We start from the raw sequence: 13,030 nt of genomic DNA on the forward strand, positions 1-13,030 counted from the left end.
AAGGAGCAGATAATGCAACTCAGACTCAAAATGAAAAACCTAACTCCAACTTTCTTCAATAGTTCAACTACAATTCCCCAAATCTAAAAAACACCCCCCCCCCCCCCCCCCCCCAACATTATTGCAAGTCCAAAAGAGGAACTATAAATAAAACAAGTCAAAATCAAAAATAAATAGATATACACATTCTATACAATTTTTAACTACAATTATTATTTAGATACATATTCTATACAACTTTATGTAGTTTCTACATGGATTCTAAAAAATATATCAATCTAATATAAGAGAATATCAATTGAGTATATGGACATTGCAAGTGTATCAATACAGTATAAAATATATTAATGTAGTATAAAAGAGTATTAAGTGGGTACAGGGACAACATGTGCTTGCATAGAATTTCCTTTCTCTTTTTTAAAAAGTGTATCAATATAATATAAAAGTGTATCAATGTGGTATAAAAGTGTATCAATTGAGCATAGAGACTGCATTTGCTCAACTAGGCCAAATGGCTAAAAAGAGGAATTACTTTAGCCGACTGGCTACAACATGTCCACCTTTTCAATGGGCCATTTTTAAAAAAAAAATGATCATGCCACGTCCTTTCCCTTTTTTTTTTTTTAAAAAGGTCAGCCCATGTCCTTTTCCCTTAAATTTAGGACAAATAATATAAATTTTGACCGTTTGAAGTTTAATTAAAGGAAAATCTTGATATTTTGTATGATTATTAAAATTTTGATATTTTAAGTCTATCGAAATACATAATTAGCTTTCGATATATCCAATGAATAACATTTTTTCCTTTGTAAAGATATAAAATTAGCTCATGATATATATATATATATATTTATTTATTTTGGGTTTGTCATTCCAATTAATTTTCGATACATTCAATGAAGATATACAATTATTGAAATTTTTTTGATTACTTTAAAAGGACGAAAATTTATATAAAAATAATAAATTAAGGTGTATATTTATGTTATTTTTCTACTAATCCAATTGGGCTTTTATGTCTTAACAACTAAAATTGAGTCACATGGCACCCCACTAATCAAAAAAATCACAATAGAATCATTATTATTGGCCACCTTACCATTTCCACAAAGTAGTAGTAATTCTTTTTTGATCATTTCAGAATCATCAAATCAAATCAAATCAAAATCAAATACAGTAAGTAACAAATCAAAACCCTAAAATTCCAATCCAATTCACATTCTTCATTTCTCAGGTCAGCTGCCACATTCACCAATGCCTTTTTCTTTTTTAACAAAAAATAATAATATTATAGAGTGTAAATTTTGATTTGAAGTTGCAAAATTTGAGTGTGTGTGTATATATATATGAAATGAAAGTGGATATTGACGATCTTGTTAGTTTGGGATTGAAGGGTAGATTCTATTTTTTTTTTTTTTGTAAAATACATATTAGGAAGGGAAATGCTGTATTTGTAATAGAGCCAATTAATCATATGGTGGTTTAGAAAAGAAATAAATCATTTATGGGCTAGTGAATTGGGTGTTTGTCACATTTTATGATTAGTTACTTTTTATTTTTTTTTTTAATCATTGGGCCATTTTGGGAATTTTACACTGGGTATGTTGTTGTTGTGTTCATTTTTGGGTCAGTGATGAATTGGGTGTTTGTTAATTTTTTTTCTGAATATTTTTAGTGTTTCATCTTATGGTGATTTTGAAAAAAAATAATAATTGTTCATTTTTGGGTCATGTGAATTGGGTGTGTCATGTGTGACGAGAGAAATCATGCTGAGATGGTTCGGGCATGTGATGAGGAGAAGAGGGCTAGTGAGGAGGTGTGAGAAGTTTGATATAGTGGGCTATGTTGCTTGGACTCTATAAAAAGGCTGCTGCACCTGTGTCGGATTCGCCAAATATCCACTATTTTTGGTGTATTCGACACACATCCCTCGACATTTTTGAAGAGTCCAAGCAACATAGATAGTGAGTAGGAGGAAAGGTAGAGGTAGGTCGACGAAGTATTGGGGGAGGTGATTAGACAGGAGGACATGGGACAACTTCAGCTTACTGAGTACTTGACCCCAAATAGGAGGGTGGAGGTCGCTGATTTGGGTAGAGGGCTAGTGCGTTATGAAGTGTTGGCTATCATAGTAACAACCTTATTCTTGTAGTGTACTGCTTTTGGGGGAGGTGATTAGACTGGACATGGGACAACTTCAACTTACTGAGGACATGACCCCAAATAGGAGGGGTGGAGGCACAGGCGGAGCCAACCTTTGACGGAAAAATATACCATTTCTACATGTTTAAAATTAGTTTTTATGTATCTATAGTAGGTGTTGAACCCCCTTCGGCTAAGTTTTCTTCAAATATTGAACCCCCTTAGTTGCAATCCTGGCTTCGCTCCGTGGAGGTCGCTGATTTGGTTAGAGGGCTAGTGGGTAGTGAAGTGTTGTTGTCAATTGTCATAGTAATAGCCTTATTCTTGTATTATATTGCTTTTGATTTCCTGGTTTATAGTTATCGCACTATGATGTTGTTGTTGTTACTGTTTCCTTTGACTAGTTGCTATGTTTTCTTCACTGTGGCTTTGTTATCGCTTTCACACCTATTTTGATGAGCTGTACTCGAATCGAGGTTCATTCGGAAACAATCTGAGGGTACGAGGAAAGGTAGAGGTAGGTCGACAAAGTATTGGGGGAGGTGATTAGACAGGAGGATATGGGACAACTTCAACTTACTGAGGACATGACCCCAAATAGGAGGGGTGGAGGTTGCTGATTTGGTTAGAGGGCTAGTGGGTATTAAAGTGTTGTTTTGTCATAGTAACAACCTTATTCTTGTAGTGTATTGCTTTTGATTTCCTGGTTTATAGTTCTAGCACTATGTTGTTGTTGTTACTGTTTCCTTTGACTAGCTGCTATGTTTTCTTCATTGTGGCTTTGTTATCGCTTTCACACCTATTTTGATTGGCCGTACTCGAGCCGAGGGTCTTCGGGAAACAGTCTAAGTGTACGAGGAAAGGTAGAGGTAGGTCGACGAAGTATTGGGGGAGGTGATTAGACAAGACACGGGGCAACTTCATCTTACTGAGGACATGACCCCAAATAGGAGGGGCAGAGGTCGTTGATTTAGGTAGATGGCTAGTGGGTAGTGAAGTGTTGTCTTGTCATAGTAACAACCTTATTCTTGTAGCGTATAGCTTTTGATTTCCTGGTTTATAGTTTTCGCACAATGTTGTTGTTGTTACTGTTTCCTTTGACTAGCTGCTAATGTTTTCTTCACTGTGGCTTTGTTATCGCTTTCACATCTATTTTGATGAGCTGTACTCAAGCCGAGGGTCTTTCGAAAACAGTCTGAGGGTACGAGAAAAGGTAGAGATAGGTCGATGAAGTATTGGGGGAGGTGATTAGACAAGCGGGCATGGGACAACTTCAACTTATTGAGGACACGACCCCAAATAGGAGGGGTGGAGGTCGCTGATTTGGGTAGAGGACTAGTGGGTAGTGAAGTGTTGTCTTGTCATAGTGACAACCTTATTCTTGTAGAGTTATAGTCTATTGCTTTTGATTTCCTGGTTTATAGTTATCACACTATGTTGTTGTTGTTACTGTTTCCTTTGACAAGCTGCTATGTTTTCTTCACTGTGGCTTTGTTATCGCTTTCACACATATTTTGATGAGCTGTACTCGAGCCGAGGGTCTTCTGGAAACAGTCTCTCTACCTCCATGAGGTAGAAGTAAGGTATACGTACACTCTGCCTTCCCCAGACCTCCCTCATGGAATTTTACTAGGAATGTTGTTGTTGTTGTTGGTCAAGTGAATTGAGTGTTTGTCAAAATTTCTGATTATTTTAGTTTTTCATCGTTGGGTGATTTTAAAAATTTGCGTTTCTAGGTCAGTGAATTGGGTGTATTTTCTTTTAACTGATCTGATTTGCTTGATCCGAGCTGAGAGTCTTTTGGAAACAACCTCTCTATCTCCTCGAGGTAGGGGTAAGGGTAAGGTCTGTGTACAATCGACCCTCCGTAGACCCCGCCTACAGGACTACACCGGGTTTGTTGTTGTTTTTGTTGTCAAATTTTCAAATTAATTTAATTTTTCATCATTGGGTGATATTGGAAATTTTCATTTCTCGGTTAGTGGAACTGGGTGTTTCTCAACGTTCTTGAAGTTTTGTTTTCCTGGATTTATTGATTGAAAGGAATATTCTTGATTACTTATTTGGGACTGAGCCGTGGTAATTGTTGTTGTATATTTGTTCGATTAATTTCAGGTTTAACTATGGCGGATGAGAATGCTGCCAATGGGGATGTTTTTGATGATGCAGTGGAGATCGAAGGAGAGGAAGATTCCGATGCTGCATTGAGAACCGCTCCACTGACTCAAAAGATAGCTGCTTTAGAGCAAGAGAATAATCAACTTTTTGGTGAGAACCAAGTCATCAAAGAGAAGATGGAGAAATCTAAGCACTCGATTGAGGAAATCCAGAATGAAAAGGCCGAGTTGCAGAAGAAGATGAAGAAGTTTGAGTCAGAGATTAAGTCTTTAGGATCGGTAGCTGCCCGAGCAGCAGAACTTGAGGGTGAACAATCTCGTCTACAGCATGATCTCATAACTACAATGAATGATCTAGAAGAATCTAATTCTGAGCTATCGAAACTGAAGTTAGCTCTTGAGGGGTTAAAGAGTAGTGAGAATGAAAAGAGCGTGAAATTGAGTGCTATCGAGAGTGAAAGGAACTTGTTATTGGTGAAAGTCAATAAACTGGAAGCTAGTGAAAAAGATCAGAGAGCTGAAGTAGAAGGAAAGGAAAAAGAAATTAGAGGTCTAAAGAAAAAGATCGAGGATTTACAAGCTACCGTGATGAACAACGAGGCGTGGAAAAAGGAGAAGGAGGCGCTTCGCATGGTGAAAGATGAGTTGGAGAAGAGGTTAATGGAGATGACAGGTAGAGTGACCGAGTTGGAGGAGAAGGAAACATTAATTACTGAAAGAGACGTTGACAGCAATGTCAATGGTTTTCCAGCGGAGGATGAGGTTAAATCTCTCGGTGGCAAAGTAGACTTACTAGTGGTGGCTGCATCTTCAGTTGCTGTGGCAGGCATTTTGTGCTATCTTCGATATGCAAGAAAACCATAAACACAGAGCTTGTCTCGAAGAAGTTGAGGTTTTTTTCACCTGACCAAGTATGGCCGTTACAATTTTTTGATAGCGCCTTGGTTATGTTGAGCTTTCTCACTTAGCTTTTCTTTTAATCTCACATGATACTAGATTGGATGTGTTATCTTAATTGGCCAGTGATCACGATCTACGTTTTGTTTGCTAAATTGATCATTTAAACAAGTTTGTTGGTGCAAACATACAAAGAAAGCTTTGTGTTGCTCCGAAGTACTTATTTCATAAATAGTACTGGATTGTCTTGAATAATGGAGTCCGAATTTAACTCTCCTTAGGTTTATTATTTTATCTACCTGAAGTGTTGGTGCTATGCTCCTCTATATTGCTCGGACTTTTCAAAAATGTCTAGAGGTGCATGTCGGATTCACCAAAACTAGTGTATTTGTGGAGAATCCGACACGGGCGCGGCATTGAAAGGGAGGAGTCCGCACTACTTAGAGGCTCCTTCGAAGCCACATTGTTGCTGTTGCAATCATATGACAACTCCTTCTGAATAGATTAATGACTGATGCCTGCCGACGATGAAATGTCGCTTTAGTATTGAGGAAACTAGAAATGATCTGTATTTCATTATTTTGTACGTGTGTTTGTAGAGGTAGTCGTATGTTCTTTGTAGTGGCTCTGGTCTGATAAACGAGGTGCTGCAATGAAATTACTGACCTCTAATTTTGTTGGTTGACCTTTTGCCTTCACTTTGTAGTTCTGTTGATTGCGGTGTATGTCTTTAAGGTCTTTTAAGTTTTCGTGCTAACCTTCATCCTGCAAAATGCTGTATGATTTGTAGATTCATGCCTCTTTACATTCAAATGTGTGGTATATTAGTTCAAGAATTCTTGCTTCACCATGGCAATAATGAAAACCTTTCGTTACACATTGCGCGATATATATCGTAGCTTGCTGATTCGTGTTTGCTAAACTGTTACTCAGATTTGATTATGTTCCCTACTTCCCTTCATATATTTTTGATTCTTTCTTGTCATTCAACCTCTCATCTGCTATTTGTTTTTTTGATTGTTTCTTGTCATTCAACCTCTCCTTTGCTAAATGATGTATAAGGTTTTGGCTAGTGGTATATTAGGGTTCTATCATGAATTGGCTGAAATGAAAGTGGGGATTCTATAGACTCTTAACTTGTTTGGGACTGAGGCGTAGCTACTATTTTTGGTGGTATATGCTTTATAACCTCCCTCTTGAATGATGAATTAGAGATGTTCTTTTTTTTTTGGTTTCCCCATCCGGTGTTCGGTACCCACAATGGAGCCCCGACTAATCCGGATCGCGCGTTGCAGGGCCCATAAAGGGCGTAGCACTCCAACAGAATTTTCTCCATATACAGGGCTGAACCCGAGACCTCTGGTTAAGGGTGGAGCAGTCCCACCACCGTACCACAACCCATGTTGGTAGAGATGGTGTTCTTGCACTTCCTTTTTCTAGTGAATGCTGTTGTTTACTATTGCCAAAAAGATGCCGATCGGCACGAATATACCGTTGAAGTTTAAGGTGTCGTTTGATAGGAGGGATAAGGATAACTAATCTCGTGATTGATCTAGAAGAGGAGCTTATTCTATGTTTGTTCGGGACAAATGCATGGGATAACACATTATTCCGGGATTGTAGTATTTTTCTTATCCCTCCTTGAGGGTGGGGATAGCTAATCCCGAAACAACTTGTTTTCCAACCAAACGACCCCTAAGGGTTCCGTAGAATCCATTAGCTTTGATTTGGACCTTTTTTGTTTTTAACCCGAAGACGCTTTGTTTGTAATTCCACTTATTAATATGTGTACATAACTTATCCCGTATCCAATTGTTGTCCTCCTATCGTTCATAATGTAAACTTGAAATTCTGGAACTGCTTCTGAACATGTAAGAGGTCTTCTGTATCACGAAGTTTAGGGACATTACCGTTGTCATCGAGTTTTTTATATGTGGAATTTGAAACTTCATGACAGTAATTATTTTTGAAAGATAGGAGTCCAAAAATGTCTAATTAGTACTATTTCTTGCTAATTATGACCAGACTAAAGTGCATAAAGTTGTAGATGTAGCTCAAAGTTGTAAGCTAGCCATGTTAATTTTGGCCTAGGCAATAAATAGCAGCTGCTACTTTTTAGTCTTGTGAAATCAAACAATTAATTGCCACTGACATGACACCTTAGGCCTTGCTTGAATATCAAGGCAAAAGTTTTTTCATTAAATACTCCTACTCCTTCCATTTCAATTTAGGGGTCGTTTAGTATATTTTTTAACCCATGAAGCGATTAGTTATAAACTCTATTTTGTGTATTGAGTTATGCATTATTAATACCTCAAAATTTATGGCATCAGTAATACAATGAATTTAATGCACACATTGACATGATTAAAGACACAATTGTTCATAAAAAAATTTGCTGCATTCTTTTCGACATATATATGGAGGGTATTTTTATAATTTTTTTCTGTTAGAAATTATGTAATTTATGTTATTTTTAATACATCAAATTAAATACCGCATAAGAAAAATATAAATATAACTAATGCAAGCATAGCTAATATAAGTATTATTAATACACCATATTTTATATTATTCTTATACATTTTACCAAACGATCCCTTATTATCTTAATTTTATTGGACAACAATAACAATATACTCCTGGGTCATTTGGCAGTAGGGATAAGGGATAATTTATCTCGAGATTAATTTAGGATGAGTTTGTTCCATGTTTGGTTAGAATAAAATGCATGAGATAATTCATTTTTACGATTGTAGTGTTATTTTTATCCTTTCTTGAGGATGGGATAACTAATCTCGGGATAGTTAATCCTGAAATAACTTGTTCCTCAACGAAACGATCCCTCAGTGCATATTCACACAATAGAGTTTGAAAAGGATAAAGTGTACGGCTGTACGCAATTTCAACCACCACATCAGAGATGGGGTAGATAAACTATTTTCGATAAATACTCGATTCAAGGCAAAATACTGTCTAAAGAAAAAAATGTACTAGAGGTTTAACAAAACGACAAAGAGTAACACAACATATAGTAACAAAACTAAAACATTAAAAAGATTGTTTTCTTTATGCAAATTGTGTTTATTAGAGGATTTTAATATTATGATCATATATTCGGACAATTGCCATTGTAAAAAATTGCTATTTTTTAAAGACATTGTGTAAATTATGGATGAACAATTATTTAAAATTTTTTAATCTAAGGATACTAAATCAACCATGTCTCAATTTCAATTTCAAATTAGTTGGGTAGATTATAGTAATTTTTAGTATTTATACTGATCGTTTTAGATCCCAATAGTCATAATAATAGAGTACATAACTGCAACTATGCAAGTATTATTCAAAATAATTGGGCGTAAATCGTCTCTAGATGATGAAAATTATCAAGCTGGAGTACAATAAAGGCTGAGGAAACGTCGTATGGAGTAATGAAATGTGTAGAGATCGAAAAAAATATTAACCAAAAAAATATTTTATCAAGTAAAATTAACACGCTGAAACAAAAATTAGAAAAGTGAATGAAATTAAATATCTCAATTATTTTTAGCTATAAATAATTGGATACTTTGCATTGTGCCTACCAAATCGTACATTGTAATAGACAAAGCATAAGAATTAGTACTACATTGGCAAAGGAAGCATGTGATTTGATTTAACTCCTGTTTCGTCATAGATTTTAAAATTAAAATTTAAAAATGTAAGTTTTTGAAACTGTGTTTATACGTAAAATCTTAGTTGAAAAAAATTTAAAATTTTGTGAGTGAAAGTCCCAAAATCAAAAACTAATTTGGATAATTTTTTGAAGATAAATTTTCATTTTCTCATCCAAATATATAGTCAAACACTAGTTTAATCACGAGCAATAATTTATATATTATCCATCGTATAGACAATTCATATATTTTCTTCGTCTCATTTATGCATCACAATTTTTTTTGGGCCTGTTCTAAAACGAATGTCATCTTTTGTTATTTGATAACTATTTAAACACACAATTTCACTTTTACTCTTATTGATTCCACTTAATTAAAGATAATAATAGTATATTTTTTAATAAAAAATAATTTGATAAAGTGGTATGTCATATTCTTTTTTTATTTCTTAAACTTCATATTCGGTTAAAGTATGTCATATAAAATAAAACGACGCGAGTACATTATTATTATTATTATTATTATTATTATTATTATTATTATTATTTAAAAGACGAGGATAAGGAAAGATGAAACGATGAGAAAAATCATAAGATAGAGAATTAAATTCTCATGACACTATTAAAATTTAAATAATCCTAACTAAGCTAATGAAATTCCTATGGCATTATGATTTATTGATCTAATAAAATTTTAGAATTTTTTTTTATATCCAATCCGAACAATTCTAACTTACGTTCCATAAAAAGAAAAATAAAATAGAAGGGAGTATAACTCCAAACATAAGTGGTAACTGTTTCTGACTACTTTTGAAAATTATATGATAGAGAATCGAATCCTCATCCACATCATTAAAATTCATATAACCATCTTAACTAAGGTAATAAAATTTCTATCGTATTATAATTTGTTGATCTGATAAATTTTAAGCAAAAAATTTCATATCCAATCCAAATGGTGAATAGGTATGTGTCCATAAAAGTAAAAATAAAATAGGAGAGGAGTATTTAGGGGTGTGCATCGATCGGTTCGGTTCGATTTTATCTATTATCAGTTTTGTTTATCGGTTATCGATTTTCAAATATGCTAAACAAATAATTAAATCAATAAGATATCTTTTATTGTTTTTTGGTTTGTCGGTTTTAGTCCTTAATGATTCGATTTTCTATTTAACTGATAAGAAAATATGCATAAAACAGAAATAGTAGCAACTAACAAGAAAATAAACGAAATCATAATTGTAGCAAAAATTTGACATGATGTGTTTTATTTATAGGAATCTTCACGATTAAATAGATTTTCGAAAAATTAAATAGGTTTATAGAAATGAAAGAGAAATGTAGAGTAGGTTATATATATATACTAGTTGTCTATGATCGTGCTACGCACGACCCAATATTGATCATTGAAAATTTTATATTACATGTAATTCTATCATTTAATTAAAACCTTATTTTGTTTGGTTATAAATTTCTAGTTAGACATATATTATTATATTTAGATTAATAAAATTTGTATAAGAATATTTTAAATTATTAATATGACACTCATATTATTTTGAGAGTCAATTGTTTTTTTTTTACTTTTCACATAGTAATTATGAAATATATAATAAAATATTTTAAATTAGTTAACTCTTCTAATTTAGAATACCTTTTATGTAATTTTCAAATAAAACATGATACTCCCTTTGTTCAAACTTCTGTGACATTGATAATCAATTATATTTTAAAAATAATTTAGATTTTTAATTATTCAGATTTATAATAACTTTTTTTACTATTCTAATTTGAGTGACATTGATATAATTTCGAGAGTCAACGAAATATTTTATATCCTTTAAATTTTTTAAGTTGTTAATTATTGTGATTAATAATATTTTCTTATGTATTTTCTGCTATATATAACAGATTAATTGTTTTTTTAGATATTTTAAGTTATTAAATGTTGTAATTTATTATGTATTTTTTTTTTTTGAATATATAACAGATTCATTATATTTTTTTTTAGATATTTTAAACTATTAACTATTGTAATTTATAATACTTTTTATGTAATTTTCAAATAATATATGTTACTTTTCCTGTTCAAATTTTTGTGATATTGATAATCAATTATGTTTTTTAAATAATTTATTTTTTAATTATTGTGATTTATAATATTTTTTTTCTATTCTAATTTAATTAGCACAATGTATAGATGACCTTAATAATTAATTAGGAATGGTATAGTAGAAACATGTTTTAAATAACTTATAATAATAATTAGAAATGATATAACAAAATTACTATAAAAAATATCTGTTAAAATAATTAAGTAGACGCCATATAAGATGTCAATTTAATTTAATATTAAATATTATCATTTTTTTTAATACTTAGATGATTTATAATAATTAATTAGAGATGATATAATAAAATTATTGTTGAAGTAGACATGTAATAAATGTCTCTTTTATTTTATTTATTAAATATAATTAATAATTTTTAATACGTAAATGACATATAATAATTAATTAAAGATAATATAGTAAAATTACGGAGCAAACACATCAAATAACGGCAAGCAAGGATGTCGACGGTGTGATGTGTGCATCTCCTGCCGGACCGTAACTTATTATATAAGAGAATATATATAAGTAGGGGTAGGATGTAATTTGAAATATTCTTATTGGATTATCGATTTACTCAATAATCAAATAAAAAAATTAAAACCAAATTATTAACCTAATAATTTTTTTATAAAATTATTTAAAAACTATTAATTCAATAACTCAATAATACTAATAAATTAATAACATTCAATTTATTACAATTGATTTGATTTTTGCCCACCCTTAATAATATTACTCCAAAGTCCAAACAAACATAAGTGGAACAGTTTCTGTCTACTTTTGAAAATTACGAGCTCCTCTGTCTTTCTGTCTGCTGTGTTTAGCCGTTTCAAACTTATTCCCTATGCACACCCCACCCCCTACGCCTCTTTTCGTCCTCGTAATTCGTGCACCTCGAAAGAAATAGTATTCATTATCAATTTGACATATAATCCCTACCCCTCTCATTTTATATCCCGCGATTTGATCGGACACAAAATTTTAAAAATAAATTATAATTTTATAAAGTTTATAAATTACTTTTCTTAAAATTTAATTTTTAATTATCTCATTTTATAAAGTGGATAGTAACAAAGCCAAGATATTCATTAAAGAGTTTAAAAGTACACACATAAATTAGCCGAACGAATTTGAAAATACTATAGATACATAAAAATATAATTTTAATAATATATAATTGATATAATTTTTTGTGGAAGAGGGTTTGAATGAAATCCTAAAAGTGAAATCCACTTAAAATAAAATGAGGATGATGTCATTAAATAATTATCAAATAATAAAAAAGAACATTCTTTTTAAAATGAATCAAAAAAGAAATGGTCACACATAAAATAAAATAGAGGAAATAATAAATTTCGAACATGATAAATATTTTGAAAAATATATTATACAATAAATAATATTTAATACTTCTTCTATTCAATAGTGCTTCTTTATATACTATAACATATCCAATATATTTTCAAATAGTGAAGTATAGAGACCGTAGAATATATGCAAATCATATCACTACGTTATATGATGTAGATTTACTGTTTGCGATAGACTGCTTATTCATGATATTAAAAGTAAATATTTCTTTCATTTATTTTTATTTGTCATATTTTGACATGACATATCATATGTCACGTACGTATTAAAAAAATAATTAATAATATAATTATTTTATTATAATATTCTTATTAAATAATGTTCATTGCGAATATTGAAATTAATTTTAAAAAAAATAATTAATATTAAAAATAAAATAAAATATTTTTTTTTGATATATTAAAAATAATAAGTAAAAGTAAAAAATTAATTAAGAAATTAGTAATAAGTAAAAGTAAAGTAGAAAGTATTTAATGAACTTGTCTTTTATTATTAATTATTTATTTTTTAAATTAATTTTAAAATAAGATTAATCACTAAGTTTGTATTAATTTTTTTTAATAGATATGTGAAGTTAAATATGATAAGTAAAAATAAATAAAGAAATAAATAAGGGTAAACGGATTCAAAAGCATCAATTATTATTAAATTTTTAAATTAAATTAAATATTTATTTTTGATTTTTCAAATTGAACAAAACATCTATTTTTTAATACATTGAAAAAGCATAG

The 13,030-nt window shown here is 31.2% G+C and overlaps 1 protein-coding gene across 3 annotated transcripts; it reads left to right on the plus strand.

Annotated features, from left to right (window-relative positions):
- The first annotated feature begins 1,012 nt into the window (after positions 1 to 1,012).
- On the plus strand, positions 1,013 to 5,408 carry LOC107845515 (peroxisomal and mitochondrial division factor 2). Of its 3 annotated transcripts, none has more exons than XM_016689878.2 (2): positions 1,013 to 1,176; positions 4,258 to 5,408. In XM_016689878.2, exon 2 carries the CDS (start codon positions 4,266 to 4,268, stop codon positions 5,121 to 5,123), a length of 858 nt encoding a protein of 285 aa, XP_016545364.2. In that variant the 5' UTR covers positions 1,013 to 1,176; positions 4,258 to 4,265; the 3' UTR covers positions 5,124 to 5,408. The 3 variants fall into 3 exon arrangements, with proteins under 3 accessions (XP_016545364.2, XP_016545362.2, XP_016545363.2); XM_016689876.2 differs by having other exon boundaries at positions 1,048 to 1,234; XM_016689877.2 differs by lacking the exon at positions 1,013 to 1,176 and adding an exon at positions 1,233 to 3,725.
- The last annotated feature ends 7,622 nt before the right edge of the window (positions 5,409 to 13,030 follow it).

The sequence above is a fragment of the Capsicum annuum genome, chromosome 10 (assembly GCF_002878395.1).
Source record: "Capsicum annuum cultivar UCD-10X-F1 chromosome 10, UCD10Xv1.1, whole genome shotgun sequence".
NCBI lineage: Eukaryota > Viridiplantae > Streptophyta > Magnoliopsida > Solanales > Solanaceae > Capsicum > Capsicum annuum.